Genomic DNA, 21,233 nt, shown 5'->3' with positions numbered 1-21,233 from the left:
AATTTCCTGAATTTTCCCCAAACTGAAAATTCAGATAAAGATTCTGATGAATAGCATTTCAAAGGCTGTCTGAGGATGTCAAACACACGCAGAGGTCATGTTACTAATCTCAACTTGTCTCTAAGGTAAATAAACGTGAATGGTCTCCTTCTCGAAGGAGAACACCACATCATTTCAGGTTTGAGCACAGAATGCCCCCCAAGGAGAAACTCCAGGTAAGAAAGCGCAGGCACATCCTTCCCCCTTCCTCCTCCCTGGGGATAACCTGCCTTGTTTTCACTGCCACCCTCTGTTCTTCTCTGCCTCTTGGTCTCAGCTGTGGCTCATTTGGGTCAGAGAGTCAAGGGAGCTGAGGAATAAGAAACTGCATTCCTCTGATTCCGTTCTGCCAAGTGGGGTGGTTTACTTCATTCCCTGACCGCCCCCACCCTACAGCTGACTCATGTGCAGTGTGAAGGGCACGGTATGGCCACAGCTAGACCTAAAAGAGGAGTTAGGTCACCCCTGACCATGACTCTGCCCTGCTCACCAGAGCAGGGGGTGGGGGTGGTTAGAGGTGTACCATCCTAACACTGAAGAAGGAACCATAAATATATGAACCATAAATATATGGAGGTCATTTTGAAAGATTCTAATTATAGATAGGTGTTTGGATTTCTCTACAGCTTTTTCAACATTTCATGTTGTGCTTAGAAAGAAGGTTCTTTGTACTTATTATGCTTAGTAAAGAATTCGAGGGACTTTCCTGGTGGTCCTGTGGCTGGGACTCCAAGCTCCCAGTGCAGGGAGGTGGGGGGAGGGCCTGGGTTGCATCCCTGGTCAGGGAACTAGATCTTACATGCTGCTAAAACAGGATCTAAAAAAAGGATCCTAAAAGAAAGGATCCTGCACTCTCCAACAAAAGATCCCACACTCCGCAGTGAAGAATGAAAGCCCCTGTGCCACAACTGGGACCCGGCAGAGCCAAATAAATAAATGTTTTTTTTTAAAAAGAATTCTACTTTACAGAGGAAATATACAGAAGTTTGAAGTTACGCATTATTCATTTTGATTTGCTTAGTCACATTTCTGAGAATCCTAGGTACTCTGGAAGTGATCTCATTAGGGCAATGCATTCATTAGCCAAAGTGCCTCAAGTGACAGCAAAGTCATGAAGCTTTTTGCTTCTAATAACAGGCCAGTTTAAAAACCTGAATATCTCACTGTGATCTCAAATTCTTCAAACACATTTCAACATCTTTCCCAAAATAATTCTTCCCTTTCCTGAAAAATCCATTGATAACAAAGCCACTTTCCAGATAATCAGCTGGAAAATCTTGATGCCTTACTTCCTTCTAAGTATCCCATTCCTCCCCATGCCCATCTATTCATCCACACAGCCATCCTTTAGCCCATAGGTCTACCCATCCATCCATTGGTCCATCCATTGCACTCTCCATGCAATTTTTAAAAAATTTCATTAAAGCATATTTGACTTACAATGTTGTGTTCATTTCTGCTATACAGCACAGTAACTCAGATATACATATATATAATATATATATATTATTTTTCATATTCTTTTCCATTATGCTTCATCACTGGATGTTGAATATAGTTCCTTGTGCTTGTTGTTGAGGGAAAGACTGGGAGTTTGGGATTAGTAAATGCAAACTATTTTATATAGAATGGATGAACAACAAAGTCCTCTAATTTATGCTAACAAATAGCCTCCTGACTTATATGTATTCTCAATGTGCCTAATTAGTCTGCCATCATATTACTCCTTTATTTAAAAAAATATTTTTCAAAACTAAAAAAAATCTTTAAATAGCAAAAATACACAATTTTTTTTATATAAATCCAAAACCCTCAGCCAGGATTTAAGACACTGCTCCACAAGTTCTTTCTAATCTTTAACCACATTTCTAATAACTTAATATGTACGCTCTACCCATTATATTGTGCTCAAAATGAATCACTTTCATCACAACACCCCACCTTCTACACATACTGCTGGTTAAACAATTATAGTTCATTCCTATGCACTATGTGGAGAAGGCAGTGGCACCCCACGCCAGTACTCTTGCCTGGAGAATCCCATGGACGGAGGAGCCTGGTAGGCTGCAGTCCATGGGGTCACACAGAGTTGGACACGACTGAGCGACTTCACTTTCACTTTTCACTTTCATGCATTGGAGAAGGAACTGGCAACCCACTTCATTGTTCTTGCCTGGAGAATCCCAGGGACGGGGGAGCCTGGTGGGCTGCCGTCTCTGGGGTCGCACAGAGTCAGACACGACTGATGCGACTTAGCAGCAGCAGCAGCAGCATGCAGTATGTACTAGAAATCATAGGTTCAGAGGGGCAGCCCCGGGCATTAACAAAGCCTGTGTCTCTTCAGTACAGACGCACATGGTATACACAGTACAGGACTTAACGCTGCAATTTCCATAGTACACATGTGCGCCATGGACTTCAGGAGCATAGCAGACAAGCCAATTAGTTTTCAGCAACTGTTCAGAAAGGTGCTGCTGAGCAGTAAAGGATGAACGTGAATGTGATGCAAGGGAGAGGAGGGAGAGGGCACGACCCTAGTTTCCTCTGCACAACTGAGTGGTGTCCGTCTTCTGTTTCAGCCCCTTCCCTGACACCGTTTCCTTATTACTCCTAAGTGACTGCTTGCCTCTGAAATTTCACAGCATTTGTGGTCTGATCCACTCAATTGAGAATTCACATCTCCTTAATGTTGCTCAGATTCTTTTTCCCATTCGCCCCTTTTGTGTCATTAACAAACACAACATCCTTAGAAAATTCACTTCTGCTTCCTTGAGCTGTTTTCTATTTAGTGAAAGAAGAAACAATCTAAGATGATCTAAGATCATCTCTGAAGTCCCTCTCTTTAATAATTTATACAGAGACTGAAACAGGAAAAGGCTGTACCTTAACTGGACTGCCTCCTCCTCAAAAGCAGAGATCATCTACAATTTTCTAAATGTCTTAAAGGAAAAAGCTTACAAGAATTTAATTAATGCATTTTACATAGACTCTTAAGAGTAAATGTACCTGGCATTAATTAGCATGTGGAGCTCAGGTGGCCAAAATCATGGAGTCATTTACATCAAATAACTGTGCTGTGGGCCATGGTCCCCAACCATACCCTCAACCCTAGTCAGGCTATGGAAAGACTAGACCTGCTGCTGCTGCTGCTGCTAAGTCACGTCAGTCGTGTCCAACTCTGTGTGACCCCATAGATAGCAGCCCACCGGGCTCTCCAGTCCCTGGGATTCTCCAGGCAAGAACATTGGAGTGGGTTGCCATTTCCTTCTCCAATGCATGAAAGTGAAAAGTGAAAGTGAAGTCGCTCAGTCATGTCTGACTCTTAGTGACCCCATGGATTGCAGCCTACCAGGAAAATCCGTCCATGGGATTTTCCAGGCAAGAGTACTGGAGTGGGGTGCCATTGCCTTCTCCAAGACTAGACCTAGAGAAGGAGTAAGATTCAGAGCAAATTGAACTTCACTCCCAAGAATTTCTCAAGAGGTAGTTTTAGGATCACCATCATTACAACATGAAGATCATCACTCAGTAAGTCAAAAAAGCAGGATGTTAAAAATAAATTCTCTACTTACAATATTTCTTTTCCCTATGCTCTACAATGTTAATATAGACTTTTAACAGAAGAATTAATATTAAGAATTTTGGGGGGACTTCCCTGGCAGTCCAGTAGTTAAGACATTGCCTTCCAATGCAGGGGGCATGAGTTGGATTCCTGGTCAGGGAGCTAAGATACCACATGCCTCATGGCCAAAAAAAAAAATCAGAACATAAACAACAGAAGCGATATCCTAACAAATTCAATATGCTCGGTCAGTCAGTCTTGTCCAGCTCCTTGCAACCTCATGAACTGTAGCCCACCAGGCTCCTCTGTCCATGGAATTTTCCAGGCAAAAATCCTGGAGCAGGTGGCCATTTCCAACTCGAGGGGATCTTTCCAACCCAGGGATCAAACCTGAGTCTCCTGCATTTCCTGCATTGGCAGGTGGGATTCTTTACCACTGCATCACCTGGGAAGCCCCAATGAATTCAATAAAGACTTTAAAAATGGTCCACATTTTAAAAAAAATCTTAAAAAAAAAATAAAAAGAATTTGGAGGTTTCCCTGGTGGTCCAGTGTTAAGAATCCACCTTGCAATGCTGGAGACACCCATTTGATCCCTGGTCTGGGAAGATCCCACATGCCACGGGGCAACTGACACCTACCACAACTGCTGAGCCTGACCCTAGAGCCCAGGCTCTACAAGAGAAGCCACCGCACCAAGAAGCTTAGAGCAACCGGAGAGTGGCCCCCGCGTGCTGCGACTAGAGAAGCCAGCGTGCAGCAATGAAGACCCAGTGCAGCCAAAAATTAAGCAAATACATAAAGAAACATAATTTTGAAGAAAGGAAAGGGGGATAATGTTTCTTTAAATGAGAAGCTTTACTATAATTAACGTGATCTGGAAAACACCCATTAACTTTACTAATAAGAACAAGCATTATCTTGGGTCAATCTTAATGCTTGATTTTCCTTCTTATACGAGGTGACTAAAACAGTTTTAAATCTTTAAGTTGCTTAGCGTGACCCTTCAGGGAATCTTGTCTCAAAATGTAAACTGTGCACTTAACAGACACAGAAAATATCATCCAAACTCACATGAAAGTCACAGCAAAACCAGAACCCACAGAGGAGTATTGATAAGAAGCCTCAGAGAGTGGGACAAGAATTAGACGAGGAGACAAAGACCTGGATTCTAGAACAATTTCTATCCTTTAAAGAGCTGTGTACATTAAACATGTTATTAAATTTTACTTTTCTAAGGCTATACATTATCCTCAAATGAGGTTTATATTAACCATTCAGTAGGACTTGGGCAAAGACCAAACAAAACCTGTGAAAGGTGATATATTTTTGGTAGCCTTGGTGGCGTCTGTTGTTCACGATTATCATGGATAATAAATCATGATTCTCTCTTCCCTGTGAAGACAGGGGAAAAAGTAGTTGAGTCTCAATTACAGCAGAAAGAAACACAGGTGGTGGTTCAGATGGTAAAGAATCTGCCTGCAATGCAGAAGACCTGGGTTCGATTCCCCTGGAGAGGGGAACGGCTACCCACTCCAGGATTCTTGCCTGGAGAATACCATGGACAGAGGAGCTTGGTGGGCTACAGTCCATGGGGTTGCAAAGAGTTGAACACAACTGAGCGACTAACACACACACACAAGCTCATGAAGGGCTTCTAACTATAGGAGTTGAGAAAGCTGAAACACTGAGAGTTTGTAGCAGGAACTTTCTTGAAAATCTGTAAGAAAAATGTTAGCAATTAGGTTTTTGACACCTCTAGTGAAGCTTGACGTGGAAGCAGAGGGGTAAATCCTAGAACCTCGAGGTTTCGCCTGGCCCCGTCAAGTGCAAAGCTGTGCCTTAATGGAGAAACCGGCTTTCTTCCAATGCTAGGAGTCCCACATAGTGCTATTTTACTTGGTGCCAGGAAATGTGTTTTCAAGAAAGCGTTGAAACTTCCAAGTGAAACCCATGAAAACTGACTTACCTGGTTGCCTCCACTCTTGGGGTTCACGAACACAAGCAAAGGTTTCATGAGTGGAGAAGAGATAGGTTTTATCACAAAAGGACGACCTTTGTTTTCCTGCTAAAGAAAGAAAGCAGCACTATTGAGACATACATCCACGACTTGAAAAGCAGCCCCAAAGCAATGCAAGTGAGGTATTTCTAGAACCACTGCCACTCCCCACCCCATCCCCCAAATCAACATATCCCCCCAAATACACTACATCTTGTTTCACAGGGCTTACTCAACATGAGAAAGTGTCTCAAACTATAACTTGCCCCCAAGAATTTAGCCATGAACTTTTTTTTTCCTATAGGCTTGAAGTGTTCTAGATACATTCTAGCTCTCATCTTCATCTTTATCATCTTTGTGACAATACTTCCACAGAAAAGAGCAAATACTTTGATTCTCAAGTGGCAAGAGGTTTTATGTGTATATTTTAAAGGAACCGGCAGAATCCCAGTGTGGTCAGGGTATGGTGAAGGAGAGTGGCAGGAGACACATCAGAAAAAGGAGCTCGGGCCAGGTCAAGTCAGATGGAGGAGACGGTGGAGAGGAAGGTGGATTTCCCTGGACCATCACCCTCAAGCACTTACTTCGGTTCCTCTTTTGCTGGCTTTTCTTTTAAAGCTTGTTCTCTTCTTCTTCCGATTGGACGCCTTCAGGGAGTTCTGTAGGGAAAGAAGGGACCCCTGAGCCGGGAGGCCGACGGCCCACGAGCGCGCCCATGCAGGACCATGTAGAAGGTGACGGCGGCGCATGCTGTTCGGCAGGGCATGCTTCTCATGCTTTGACACTTCCAAGCCACTGCTCATGGGGAAGCCACACACAGAACCCAGTCGCGTGCTTCAGAGTGAGCGACTGACTCCCCACCCCACGGAGAGGCAGGGAGTTAGAACCCTGGAGGCTCTCATGGACTCACATAACAACACATGTTATACCTGCCAACCCTCCCAGTAAAAATGGAAGAATCCCAAATTCTCTGAGGGGCTCCAGTCTCCCGCCCAACCAGGTCCGTCTCCCGCCCAACCAAGTTCAAGAAGTTCATCTCCTGGTATGGAGATCACCTATGTGGAAATGTAAAAAAGGAGGCCATTTTTTCACGTTTTTCTTTTTTATTTTTTCCCCCTCTGTTTACTTTTTATAGGAGATGACCTGTTCATATAAAGTGACTCAACCCCACTGAAATGTTATGATCCAAGTCTTCTATCAGCATTCATGGCTTAGTTTTCAAAATGCAAAGAGTCAAGTTACTTATGATAGTAGAGTGGCAGTCGCTGCTCTTCCTTTTTCTGGCTAAGGACCCACTGGTTTAAAAAAGCCCTCCCTCCCTTGGCAACCTTGATCTTTTTCCTCTCACAGAAGTGCATCCAACTTGAAACACAGGGACCCCAAATTTACTTTCCCTGTCTTTCTCTTTTTAGGGAATGTATGGACCACAACTCTGATTATTTCAGCTATTTACTCTTAATATTTGATACAGATGCTTTGAGAAGAACCTCTTTCTGGGAACAGTCACAGCTCCCTGGCTGAAGGCAAGGCAAAATCAGATTTAATTAGTGGAGAGTCCATAATTAATTAGATAGATGGCCATTTTCATAAAGACAAGCTATTACTATCATGACATAGATGTTTTACAAAGTGTTAAAAGCTTGAGATACAAAATTTTTAACTTAAAAGTTTACATAAGTATAGACACATGCATTGTTTGAGCAATTAAATGTTTTCAAACAGCTTGAAGAAACTTAGATATCTATTTTTCAACATTGTATTTTTTCTTAGAGCATTCAAAATAAACCTTTTAGTCTAGAGCACATCATATATGAACACATCCAAATTAGTAAGACTGAAACTATTTAGCTTTTATTTTACTTGCATTTGGACCAAGAAAAAAAAAGTTGATTTGTGGCCTGTGCTCACCAAGGATGAAGGAAACTTTCTTGAACCACCGTTTGTCCCAAGGTTTTCTTCCCCCATCATATTAAGAGAGTCTTCAGGTTTTCTGAATCTCACCAGAAAAGAAATCCAGAAGTTCACGGGTGTTCGTGATGCCAGGTAATTTCTCATCACTCACTCTAGACTATACTTCTCCTGCAAATAGATCTCCAAGTTTCCAAATTCCTCTTTAAATGGATCTATTATCATGTTCCTCTTGGGAAACTTCTGCATTCTTTGAGTATTTGCTATATTTTGACTAATTCCAATTTTATTAAAAGGGAAGAACAATTACTCAGAACTTTTAAATGCTTAATCAGTAGAATATTCCAAGTAGAGTGCTGAAAACTATTAGACTGGCAGAAGTAGTATCTATTACTTATGGCAATTCATGATGCTTTGAGTGTTGGTACCTGGGCCCCAACAAATATTCTTATTTAATTTGTTTAGGGTGAAGCCCAGGCAAAGATACTTTTTAAAAGCTCCCCAGAATAGAATAGATTATGACAGGATGGAATAGAATAAAATAAAATAATAAAAGCTCCTGTGGAATTCTAGTGTAGCCAGAATTGAGAACCTCTGTCTGAAATACAAAAGGTAGAATGAGGAGCTGTGTGTACTACGTATAGTAAAGCCAATCACTGGGGTAAGAAGCGTGAGGTGTGGGATTTGACAGACTGAATTCTGAACCTCCCTGTTACTAGCTCCATAATCTTGGCCAAGTCAAACTTTTGAAATAAGTTTCTTAATTTTCAAATGAAGGTGATAATACCTACCTCAAAGGAGAGTTTTGGTGTTTAAATGAAAAAAAAAAATGTATGTAATGTAGTTAACCTGGTATCCATCCCATGAGAAACACTTTGATCAATGTTATCAGTTGCCTCTTGATGGCTATATATCCCCAGCACAAATGCTTGGCACACAGTAGGCACCCATATCATTGTGGAAATAATAAGTCAGTATTTTTATAATTCACGACACTGACTGAGTCTTCCCTGATTTCAAAAAGGGTCCTTAGGAAGTGGGTGACTGTTTGCTAATTTATTTTGTTTTCGTTGATTTAGTGCCAAGAGCAATGCGGGACACCAAACACTTTTGGCTCTGGACAGGACTCAATAATTAAACTCCAAGAGGTAGGGCACATGAACCAAGTTGAGAGACTGTTTCCTCAACTTGCTTGATCACAGAAATCACAGTTCTTCAGGTGATCCTGCTGATCAAGTGTGTTTGAGAAGAGGGTTAGAAAAACACACCAAAATAAGGCTGTATATGTCTGAAAAAGGAGCAGGCAGGGGACTCAGCTCTCATAGGGAACAGACAGACAAAAATAGCCTTTGTTTTAAACACAGATGCAAATGCTTCCAAACCTCACCAAGCCACACGCACCTGAGGCCTTCATCTCACAGAACAAGAAAGGGGAAAGCTCACGCACAGTGGTTGACTTACAGTACCTGGACGCTCGTACGTGAGCTCTGAGTAAGCTTACCTCCCTACGGATGGCCAAAGAGCAAACGATAAGCATTACGGAGCTTCACACCTCCAAATTCCCCAGGCTTCTTTCTGTCCTTGTGTAAACATGTATCTCTGTCTCAGTACATCACTTCTTTTAGAAGGCAGCTTAATTCAGTGAGGAATAGATGGATGCGAAGGCAGATTCAGGCTGTGTTTTGGCCAAGACAAGTCTTCACGCCTTGCTAATCCACAATAGCACTTACTCTGCCTGGTCAGTCTTGTGAGAGTTAAATAAACATGGTTCCCAAGAATGAAAAAATTATACCGAGACGTTATTATCTAGAATTGTTGACAAAACAGCCAAGAAACCTTTAATACTTTTCCTGGGTTCTAAAACAAAGCATTGCTGTTATCAAAAGCAGCTAACTCAGTGATGCAAAGGGTTCTCTCTACAAGTTCAACTGTCCAAACAGCGAAATGTAGTGCTCTTGTCTGGATTTTTACATACTTCTGATTCCAATAGCATTCACCCCTGTACATTCTGTGCCCACTCTTTTGTGAAATTCTTAAGAAAAGATAAAGGATTTTTGTTTTCTTGTCCCAGGTATTGTGGCACAGGATTACCTTGCCACAAAAATAATCCTATCAACACAATCTTTATCACAGTTATGACGCCTTCCTGGCCTGTTATGAAATCCTACAGGTGAATCACTCCACTGTGAATGAAACCCAACTTACTACTCTTATTAACTCTTGGGATTTCCTCAGGTGACAGGATCACAAAGGATCAATTATAATAACAAAATCTAAAGATACGATATCTTACTTCATCATCCCAGAGGAAGTCTTCCTCCATTCACATGCTGGACAAAACTCTGATGGATAACAAGAGGGCGCTCCATGGACTTTGTCTATAAAAGGATATTCTCACTCTGCCCTGCTCCAGCTTTAGCATTGCAGCAATGGTTGTTATAAGGACAGGCAAGCAGAAGAATCAAGAAAACTTACTCCAAAAGTTAAGGACAGGGTCTCAGCAGCTTCTCAGGCATATTTGGCCAAATCACAGCAACTTGTTTCACACAGCAAGTGTGACATTTAGATTGGCCAAAGGAAGTCTTTGGCATTGGGCACTGAGGGAGATTGTTGGTCATTGCTATTACATACCATGGGATCCCTAGCATTTTAAGATAATCCCATCATAAGGAATAAGGACTAGCATGGAGAAAGCCCATACAAGGGTAGGTAGGAATTGATTGTGATGTTTTTATAAACAGACCACTAGAAATAATATAGATATCCACTGGGAGGGAATTTGCTTAAATCAACTATAAAATATCCATAGCAGTTTAAAAGGAATCAAATATATATGTATTAATATAGACTTTTCCCTATGATTTTTCAAATAGAAAAGCCAAATTTTGAAGCATTAAGTAGAGAATGATGTTATTTATTAAAAACACACACCTCTAGGGTCCCCCCACAAATCTGACCTCGCAAAAAGTTCATGCCGCATGAGTCTTGCTCCATCAGCTCCAAGTGCCTGTACTAGTATTTGAATATCTTTAATTCATTCATCCAAAGCATTATCCTCTAACATTTTCAGTCCAGAGGATAAACACTGAAATTTGTAACTTCAAATATAACTTGGACTTTATATTAACTGATTGAGGCTTTGTCACTAAAATTTGGTTGTTTTTTTTTTTCATTTTAACTCCTTTCAGTTATCCGCCTTCCATCATCTTTTCACTTCTAGGTCTCACCAAGTAATTTGGTGATGAAACCTAGCAAATCATCCAGCAAGTTTTCACACAGCGCCCAACTCCACAGCTGGTCACAGAGTCATTATCCACTCAGAACCCGCAGTCTTTCCACAGAGAACGAAAATATATGGTTTAATTCCACCTCTTTACAACTCACTTTTTCAGACCATAATACACTTCAGTAAATTTCCTTTACTCTTCTTCTTTAGAGCCATTTATTTAGACACAAACATCACAAATAAAGCCAACTTTATTTCATGACCCATCTTCACTACTGTTCTCAGTTAGATCCTATTGGCTCGCATCACCTTCCCATCCCTCTTGCCAGGGACATGGTCCACCATCCTTCAAGACCAAGCACCCTGGGCAGATTTTCCATTGAGCCTAAGCTGTTCTCCACGACGGAGGCAGCTCAATTCTGCTTCATGTCCCCACCGTGTTTCTACATCTTAGGTGGCATTTACCCCTTTGCGCCTTAGATGTGCACGTGTCTCAATGACCATGGCTGATGCAACCCAACTCTCTGGCCCCTTCCTTTCACCTCCATATGTGTGTCTCTCCCATGAGATGCACACCAGTCAAATAGATATCCCTTCCCACTCTTTCAGTGGGTTAGCCAAAAAGTTTATTTGTGTTTTTCCATAAGATGTTAGGGAAAAAACTTGAACAAATTTTTTGGCCAACCCCATATTAAGGATTTACTTGTGGCTGAATTCCTCTCCAGAATCAAATTCACAAAGACTCCAACCAATGATTTAGGTGGTTGTGTCTATTTTCCTCCCTGGGAAGTACACTGTTTGTGGACATCAAATGAACATCTGATTCGTCTTTGGACCTCCTGCTGCAGGTAACAGCATCTTCAAATGTGGTTAATTAAACAGTTATTTAATTCAATTAAGGCTCTTCTCCTTTATCATTGTTAAGCTGTGTCATAGAAAAACAGGTAGGTAGGTGCTTGTACTCAGTTGTGTCTCCCTCTTTGCAACCCTTTGGACTGTAGCCCATCAGGCTCCTCTGTCCATGGGATTTTTCAGGCAAGAATACTAGAGTGGGTTGCCATTTCCTTCTCCAGGGGATCGTTCCTGACCCAGGAATCGAACCTGTGTCTCCTGTAGCTCCTGCATTACAGGCAGATTCTTTACTCGCTGAGCCATCAGGGAAGCCCCAGTGGAAAAACATAGAAATATATGGTACAGGTGGAAAGATACATAAACTCTAAATGCCCAGAAAGCATTTTATCTGCTGTTTTCCATCTACTTTCCAAATTTTCCTTTTTAAAAAAAAAAAGATTTCCCACCCAATGTCTCCAAATAAATTCTCTAATCTTATTGCTTCCACACCATCTGTAACAGGTTGCCACTCATGCCCCATACTCTGTAAACTACAGCTTTGAGTTATCAATGATCTGGTTCCAAACACAAGGACTTCTCTCAACCCTTGTTATTTTTTTCATGTCTACAGAATTGAACATTGATGACTGCCCTATTTTTCTTTTCATTTTTTAATATTGAAACTTCATCCTACCATAGTTCTCTGTCTAGCAAACATTCTCCTCCTCCTTCCATTTCCTAGGTGTGGGTGTTCTCCCTGTCTCCTTCTATTCTTTTATTTAGTAAATGAGCAGGTCTTGACTGTCTCCCCTGGGACAGGGATTGGGCTAGTGAATATACAATCCCACTCCGGTGTGAAATACAACAGCTACAGTAATACTTCTAGGTACACTTGGAAACACTGTAGATGCCATGCTATGGCCCCTGCTCTTGACTCTTTCTACCCCCTGCACTGGGTCTCTCTCTCACCCTCTTTACATCTGCTTTCGCTGTAACACAGAAGGTTCAGGGGCCAGTAACTTCTATCCTGACCCCTGTATGACTGTCCCATTGTTTTCTGTTGTTGCACAGCTTCACCTAACACCTTATGCTCCTAAAAGTCAACAAGAAGGAAAATAGCAAGAGCTACAATCTGAGTGGTTACAATGAGCCAGGTACTGTTCTCTGTGTGTTAGTTTATGTGTTTTAGCTCACCAGTCCTCAAAAAGGCTCTATGAAATAGGTACGAGTATTATTTACCCTTTACAGAGGAGAAACTGAAGTAGAAGAGATTAAGTTGAGATGAAACAATTATTAAGTGGCAGAGCAAAGTTATGAGTCCAGGCTGCCTGGTTCGCAAACCAGAGCGCTTCACCGCTACCCTATTGCCACTCTGTCCCCTCAGGCTCATTATACACCACCTTTTATACAGAACTTAATTAGTTAAATTACTTGATGACTTTGGGACCCAGGGGAGAAGGGCCCACCAAAATTTTTAAAGTTATCTAATTCATCAAGGCTGGTTTTAGCAACATGGTAAAGTAGCATGATATATCATTAACAGCTTAGATTTCAGAATCACAATTTGTGGGTTCAAACACATCTCATACCAATAATTGTATAGCCCCAGCTAATTTGTTTGACTTTTCTATTCCTCACTTTCCTCAGCTGCAAAGTGGGACTAATAAGAGCACTGTAACAATGAGATACTAAATGTATAGTACTTAAAATACACAACACATGTAAAGCATTCATAAATATTAGCTTTCATTCTTATTATTACAATGTCCTGAATCATAGATGGGAATAAAAAGGTGGCTTATTAAAAAATTTTGGACTTTAGCATCCTGACTCTGAACTACTTTCCAAAAACCATTCCCACCAATCAGCTTTGCTAAGATACCAACTTATTATTATGAAAATTTACAAATGAAGGCAAACACAAAAGCATCTGTTATGTATTATATTTGCTGGTAATAAGGTCAAGGTCTCTTCATAGAAAACCTGTAGCGAAAAATTGAAGAGTAAAAATTGGAAAATCACCCTTTAAAAAAATCTAATGAAATAAAAGAGTTAGGCAACAATCTGTAATGGATAAAATTACAGATGAAAGACAGAGGGACAAATTTATAACAAATGGATTAGGATGACAGTTTCCGAATCCTAACACCACTAACAGTGAACAATCTGGTATTACGTTCCATTAAAAGCAACACTACAGAAAAAGACATCAATACCCATATAGTCCTTTTGCCAAGAAATTAAACCTGAATCTCAGTCCTTACATCTAAATATTTTTATAAGAAATATGGGTCATGATTTTAAATGAGGATTTAAAGGATTTTAAAGCACAATAAGGATACAATCAGTCAAAACTAAAATATGAGCTATGCTGTAGGAAAAGTGACCCAATTTATTCAATAAATAAATGGCAGGAAAAATAAGAGAGCAGAGTGCTATAGATTAAAAGAGATTTAAGAGATCAGTCCACAAAAAGGAAGTTGTAGACTTTGGATCTTAGTTTGAAAAAATGACTGTAAAAAAGATATATTTAAAACAATCAGAAAATAATTTAAGGATGCCACCTCAAATTAATTAATTTTGATGGGTGACGTAATGGTATGGAATTGTCTTTCTGAAGTATTATCTTTCTGGGAAACAAAAGGTAGCATTTATAGATTAAACGGTATGCTAAACTTTGCTTTAAAATACCCTAGCAAAAGGAAAAAAAGGGAGACTTGCACTTGCAAGAAGACAGAGTAAATGGGGTGGGGCCAGAGGAAACACGGTTGTGGCAGTGAAAAGGTAACATAAGGACATGGACGGTGATGGAAGTGTTCTGCTCTTCACTGATGGTGTCGGCATCCTGGTTCCCATGTTATACCCTGATACTACAAGATGGTACCACGAGGAGAAAGTCTGTAATGGATACATGGGTTCCTTCTGTGCTCTTTCTTAGAACTGCATGGGAATCTCAAAACAAATTTAATTATGAAAAGAACAATACAGCGTGGCAAGGGACAGATGAAACAACAGCAGCAGCAGAAACGTTCATGGTTATCGAATTCATTATGATCATCTCTTTCTCTTCACTTGTGTGCAAATTTCCACAACCCAAGATCTTTTAAAGTTTACACAAGTAAACTTAGAGTTTCTCTGCAGAGTGATAGTGTCTTCTGGTTTTCCTGTTTTATCTTCAGTCATCCAAAATCCCGTATCACTAGGTCATCCCCACATACTCATGCTAGTTAAACAATTATATTTAAAAATACACACATATATATAATTTTATTCAATCATTCCTTTGTTAAAAGGATAAAGTTTACATGGAGCAAAAATCTCCTTGGAGTCAGGCCTGAACAATCTTATGCTCTTCCCTTTTACTCACCCCCTACATAAACCTTCCTCTGCAGTCAACCTAGTCTCACAGCCCCATGGATATAATTTTGGACAAAGTATACTTGCTCCTGCCATTCTCCTGCATGTTATTCTCTTCTCCACTGATCTAAATCCCATCTATCTTTAAGGAAGCAGAATAAAACCCACCTGCTTCATGAAGCTCTCCCTGATCTTTCCTCAAAGTAATTACATGGTTCTTCAGAGCAAATATCATGTATTACATTCACAGTGCTTAGTAGCCTTCTTGATACCATCAAGGTTTTTGATGAAAACGTGTTGATTTAACTGAATGTTTACTATGAAACAATTGGAGAGAGTTCTGAATTTTAGGGGGAAACACACGTACAAAAGAGCTTCTTGGTGGCTCAGACCTAAAGAATCAGCCTGCAATGCAGAAAGTACAAGGAGGCTTGAATACAGAATGAGATTAGCTGTTAAGAGGATAAATTCTACTTTGCCTTAAGGAAAGAGTGTTGCTCTCTAAGCAGGCCTCGTGTACTGGGGAAGGTCATGACCCACAGTCTGCGTTGGGGTTGGAAGTGGTGGGAATCGCAACCCAACACTGAAGCCTGCACCACCGTGGGCCCTCACAGTCACTCCCTGGGGTTGCCCAGGCTGCAAGAGAAGAGAGTCGTGTAAGAATCAGCTGCACGCACCGCTCACCACAGGGCTTTAAGGAACTCAGCAGAGCTCCCGGGCGAGAGAATACATATTAGCATCTGAATGGGGAGCAAGCACTCCTGCTGTGAAACTGTGATTTCTTTAGGAAGTAGAGGCTGGTTCCATGAGAGAGCCCAACAGCAGTATAGGGATGGGCTAAGGGGATGAACTGGGAAGCTAAGCATGGGCCTGTGGGGAGGAGTGAGCAGAGATCATAGGAACCCAGAGCCTCGTCAGGGGGGAGAAAAGCAAGAAGCAGCAGTTCCTTTTTCTCTGAGCTGGCCCAGCAGCACCAGGGTCCCGGCAGTTACCTGAGGTTTCTTCACCTTAATGATCCAGGTGGGCGGAACAATAACAGCAGCGTGAGCCCCCAGGGAGCAGGGTTCCTCAATCTGATGCAGCATGAAGCAGGTCACCTTATTGTGAAACTGAAGGGAAAAACAGGCCAGTAAACAATTCTGCATGGAGGGAAATGCTACCGCAAGAAGGAACAAGTGCTTGTGTGCATACTAAGCACACGCTTGCATGCACACACACCCATAGGGGTCCCACGCTCCTCATCACTGCACAACCAGTCCCAGGAACTTAAGAGACCAGACTACAGATTCATTCTACTTTATAGACTGATAACCACTGATTACAAGAACTCAGTTTATAGACCAGCTGAAACTTGATAGCCTTTTATAGGATATTCGGAGGGTTCTAGAAAGGCTAATTTTGCACATAATTTTGTTTCACTTGGTTTGTGCTCCTCACAGACTTGGCTGATTTGGGATAATGTTGAGAAGGAAATGAAGACAAGCAGAGTGGCATTCCTCCTATCTGCCTCTCATTTTTCTAGCCACAGACATCAATCCTTCCAGTAGTCCCTCCAGTGTAAGGGACCCAGAAAAAAAAAAAAAAAGTTTCTTCTAGAGAGTTGTTAGAGGGGAAACAAAGAGGCTGCTTCTGCTGGGTTTGTCTAAAGCTGCTGAAAAAATAATGGTCCTAGCACACTTGGCAAATCTAAAGTGCTTTTGATTTTTGAAAGGAAGGAAGTCAATATAGACTAATGATAATAACAATACCTAGGTTCCAGGGGCTTAACTCTATATCCCAATGGACTGAGTAACCTTAGGCCAATTACATTTCCAGTAATTTTTTTTTTCTTTTTTGTGACTGTAAAGTGATAATAACGTGTGGTAGCATTTGTTTTCTAATAAACATCAAATCCCCATTATACAATCATGGGCTTTAAAATTTTAATCATAGTGATTTTTTTTAAAAAAATTAACAGTAGCTGCTACTTAGATTATACTTAATGTGACCACATAATTTATCATCTTAACTGAAACAATTTTAAGAATGAAAGGAAGCAGAGACAATAATTATGTTGGAACAGCAGACATAAATTAGGACTGTCTCAGGAAAACTGTCAAATATAGCCACCCCAATTACATCACATCAGGGCAATTTTATCTTTACCGCTGAGTAGCTTCAAGATCTGACATGATCCAGTGGCAAATTACTAAACCAATTAAGCATGAAATACTACTTAATAAGATAATAAATAATTCCTCCTAAATTGTTTGTGATTTGCAAACAATTTGATATACCAGAGAAATGTCATTCGAATTCCTTCTTTAAAAAGTAATTTTCTCTCAAATCATCCCATCTTCTCCTCCCACTGAGTCCAAAAGTCTGTTCTTTATGTCTGTGTCTCCTTTGCTGCCCTGAATGTACGATTGTTGGCAACACAATATTGCAAAGTAATTATCCTCCAATTAAAATAAATTAAAAAAATAATTTTATTTTAATAATTCAAATAAATCTCCATATGAATAACCATTGCATTTCTAACATGGCAGGAATCTCAGAGACTGCCGACTCCAACTCTCACAATTTACACCTGAGTACTCTAGAGAGACTAAGACGTGTGTCGAAAACTGCATGACTTTTAAGGGGTAGAGTCAGGACCTGAATAAATGAAACCCAGCTCCCAAATACAGTTTTATTTTCTGCTACAGGAAGTGCCCACAGAAAGCACTCAATTTTTTGACATCAAATATCCTAGAAGGAATTACCTATAGTGTTAAAATACACCACCACCATAATCTGTCTTAAAAGGTTTTGTGTTTTTAGTCCTTGAAAAATCAACTTCTACAATGTGGGACCCTGGTAAACTGAACGATACATGTGCTGTGATTAGTCGCTCAGTTGTGTCCAACTTTGTAACCCCATGGACTGTAGCCAGCCAGGTTGTTTGTCCATGGGGATTTTCCAGGCAAGAATACTGGAGTAGGTTGCCATGCCCCCTTCCAGAGGATCTTCCCAGGTCTTCCCAGGGTTCAAACCCAGGGGTCTTGCATTACAGGTGGATTCTTTACCAACGGAGCCATCAGGGAAGCCCCCAAAGATACAAGAACTGATCAAAACTCTGCCACAAGGGTCAACTGAGAGTTGTTTTTTTAGTGATTCGATCGGACTACAGATTCACGAAAAGAAAGCACATGAGTTCATTGTCAAGCAGGACAGTTTCCAAATTAAATCACCTCGGATCAACCATCTAACCACAACCTGGCAGCTACAGGGTAGCAGCATGTGCACACTATCTAAGGCCGGGCCGATGCTACCTGGCAAGTGTCGTCTCACCGGATCAGGGAAACAGCAAGCATAGACAGTGTTGGGGACCCCGAGGGCCTAAATCTCCTTCTTCCTTTCCAAGCAAAGGCAATGTCTTGATGGCCAGTTGTAATTGGCATTTGCACAGTTCCTTGAGTGAAAGGAAACATGTTCCCTTATATTTGTGAACATGTTCTTGAACAGAAGCACAAAGACTACTTGTAAAACAATTACCTGAAAGGAGATAGAAATGCCAAGAACAAAAAGTGTGCCAGGAGGGTGATGCAGCAAACACTGAACTTTCCCGACCAAGGTGTCCCCACCAAGTAACAGTAGATCCTCCTGACATGTGGGGGCTAGTGAAAGTATGCCAGAGAAATTATTAGATTGAACCTGATGGAACTGCAAAGAAGCAAAAGTTTTTCACCCACAAAAAAAGCCAATTTCATGTGCTTCAAGTAAATGCATCTTCCACTCCTGCCTTGTGGCACTAGATAAAGCTGATGTGTGCAGTACATGTGCTAAGTTGCTTCAGTCAATCATGTCCAAGTCTTTGTGAACCCATGGACTGTAGCCCACCAGGCTCCTCTGCCCATGGGATTCTCCAGGCAAGAATACTGGAGTGGGTTGCCATGCCCTCCTCCAGGAGTCCTTTCCAACCAATGTACCCTGCGTCTCTTGTGTTGGCAGGTGGATTCTTTACCCCTAAGCCACCTGGAAGTCTGAAGTTTATCTGCACAGCCTTAACCTTTAAGCTTAAACAGCACAACCCTTTATTTCCAGGTTGGCTGTGCAGTGAGGGGAAAATATATCCCAATTACAAAGACATTTAAAAGAACCAGTAAATTGAGAGATTAGAGCAGGGGTCCAGATTGTTTCTATAAAAGGACTGGATAGTAAATATATTAGTCTTATGGGGCCATATTGTTTCTGCTGCATTATTCAACTCTGCTGCTAGAGCAAAAAAGTAGCCAGAGACAACACATAAAGGATGGGCATGGCTGTGTTCCAGTAAAAGTTTAATTACAAAAACAGGCAGTAGTCAGATTTGGTTTACAAGCCATAGTGTGCTAACTTATGAGTCAGTCTACATTGTCTAGTTAAAGAAAAACAATACGTTCATAGATCAAAAAAAAAAAAAAAACCAACCTGGTTGGGACAGAGCTGTTAAAAAATGAAAAAAAGAGAAGAGAGGAAAAGTAAAAAGGGAAATTATCATTGGATCCATATGAGTATCCATGTTCAAATGTAAGAAAGAGTAACATTTCAATGAGCTTACAGCCAACCATAACAACATCCAAACCTAAGGAAGAATATAAGCCCACTCTAATCCTAACACAGTCCCATTAAGAAAAAAAATTCATCCACATCAAAAACAGAAGAACCAAGATGTCTGAATTGCTTTGTCAGAGGGATTATCTAAGGTTGCAACTTCCTTCTACACAAGTCGTCATCGATGACCTAGTGTACTACAGGGCAAGTGGCCTTGGAGCGAAAATCCCTCAATTCTAGACTCAGAGATAGAATCAGGAGAGGATTTGCCAACCTGGGGTTCCAGGTTTCAATGTATATAAATAAAGGGGTTAATTTCTAGTTTCTCGCAGTTCATTTATCCTGTGGTTCTATAGTTCTAATGTGTCTTTCTCCCTCCACAGAGCCTATGAGAGAAATAATACATAAATTAGGATAACGTTCCACTTACAGACAGGAACTCCAGCAATGACATAATTCTATTTTGAGAAAACAGGAGCCCACTTTGTTTTATCTTATCCCCAAACTTACCGCCTGCTTGCACCAGGAACAGCTGATAGCCACAATCTCTTTACTGTGGAAGGAGAATTTTTGCTGGAAGCCCTAGAATATTAGAACAAGAGACAGAGAATTAAAAACCCCTTCCAACCAAGCATGCATCTGCCCTCCTGAAGTCCAAGGAAGTCAGTAAGGCCAGGCTTAAGGGAACTGAGACCGCAAATGCCACAGTGGGTACTTATATCTCCACCTTCTACCACCTTTCCTATCACCAAATTCTCTAAAGTGTGAGAGAGGAGGCACCAGTATTCACTTTACCACTGGCACTCAAAGTCAGCCACAAACACTTTTTTGCTTTGACCTCACTGTGTGGCATGTGGGATCTTAGTTCCCTGACCAGGGATTGAACCTGTGCCCTGTGCACTGGAAGGCAGAGTCTTAACCACTGGGCTGCGAGGGAAGTCCCCAAATCATCGGCCCCTCCACCAAGTAAATGAGGTTCTGATGCATTTTTATTTTAAGTTAAAAAGAAGCCTCTATTGGTTCACATGATTTTTTTAAACAGTGGTTCTCCATCTCAGAGGTCCTACACAACCTTACCATCAAGAAGCCACAAAGAGAGAAATGAAGCAGGAGGCAGTCAGGTGACCTAGAAGTGAGAGTCTGGGAGACGTCCAAGGGTGGAGAAGGAAATTCAAACCCTCTCATCATCCCCTTGGGATGTCAGGACTCAAAACAAGCAGCTTTCAATTTCCATTTTTCGCCAGCAAATGGCAATGAGATTAATGGAATGGCAAACACAATCCTCTTAATGAACAAACAGAATTACTTTTCCATCAAGGAAAGAAGAGACGCTTTTTGGCCACTGTTGTCCCTAAATAATTACCAGAGAGAAGTACGCAGTAACTCTCAAGGAAATTTTTTTTAGCTTTCCCAAAGCTCACCCATTTCTATCTGCTGTGAAATCTAAGCCAAACAAACTAATGCAGATCAATGACCCAAAACTCTTAAAGCTTTTTAAGTGACCCAAAGCAAACAGAAAGATGTGATGGGCAGGAAAGCTTTAAAGGCAATGAGCTGCATGTCTTGCTTAATGTGTACAGATAACTTTGAGTTTAAAGAAAGTCAATTTCAGTCAGTCAGTCAGTTCAGTCGCTCAGTCGTGTCCGACTCTTTGCGACCCCATGAATCGCAGGACGCCAGGCCTCCCTGTCCATTACCAACTCCCGGAGTTCACTCAGACTCACGTCCATTGAGTCAGTGATGCCATCCAGCCATCT

General features: G+C 41.2%; 1 protein-coding gene across 1 annotated transcript in view; it reads right to left on the bottom strand.

Annotated features, from left to right (window-relative positions):
• Nucleotides 1-21,233, bottom strand: part of DGKI (diacylglycerol kinase, iota) — a gene marked incomplete at its 5' end in the record, with an annotated part of 321,800 nt that overhangs the window by 236,817 nt on the left and 63,750 nt on the right. Inside the window, 4 exons of the mRNA XM_010831746.1 lie at nt 5,571-5,669; nt 6,185-6,259; nt 15,915-16,031; nt 19,987-20,058. Coding sequence (XP_010830048.1) covers nt 5,571-5,669; nt 6,185-6,259; nt 15,915-16,031; nt 19,987-20,058 — 363 coding nt within the window. The remainder of the gene's footprint in view (nt 1-5,570; nt 5,670-6,184; nt 6,260-15,914; nt 16,032-19,986; nt 20,059-21,233) is intronic.

This window comes from Bison bison, unplaced genomic scaffold, assembly GCF_000754665.1.
Source record: "Bison bison bison isolate TAMUID 2011002044 unplaced genomic scaffold, Bison_UMD1.0 scf7180017864530, whole genome shotgun sequence".
Lineage (NCBI taxonomy): Eukaryota > Metazoa > Chordata > Mammalia > Artiodactyla > Bovidae > Bison > Bison bison.
This window is presented reverse-complemented; position numbering and strand designations above follow the sequence as displayed.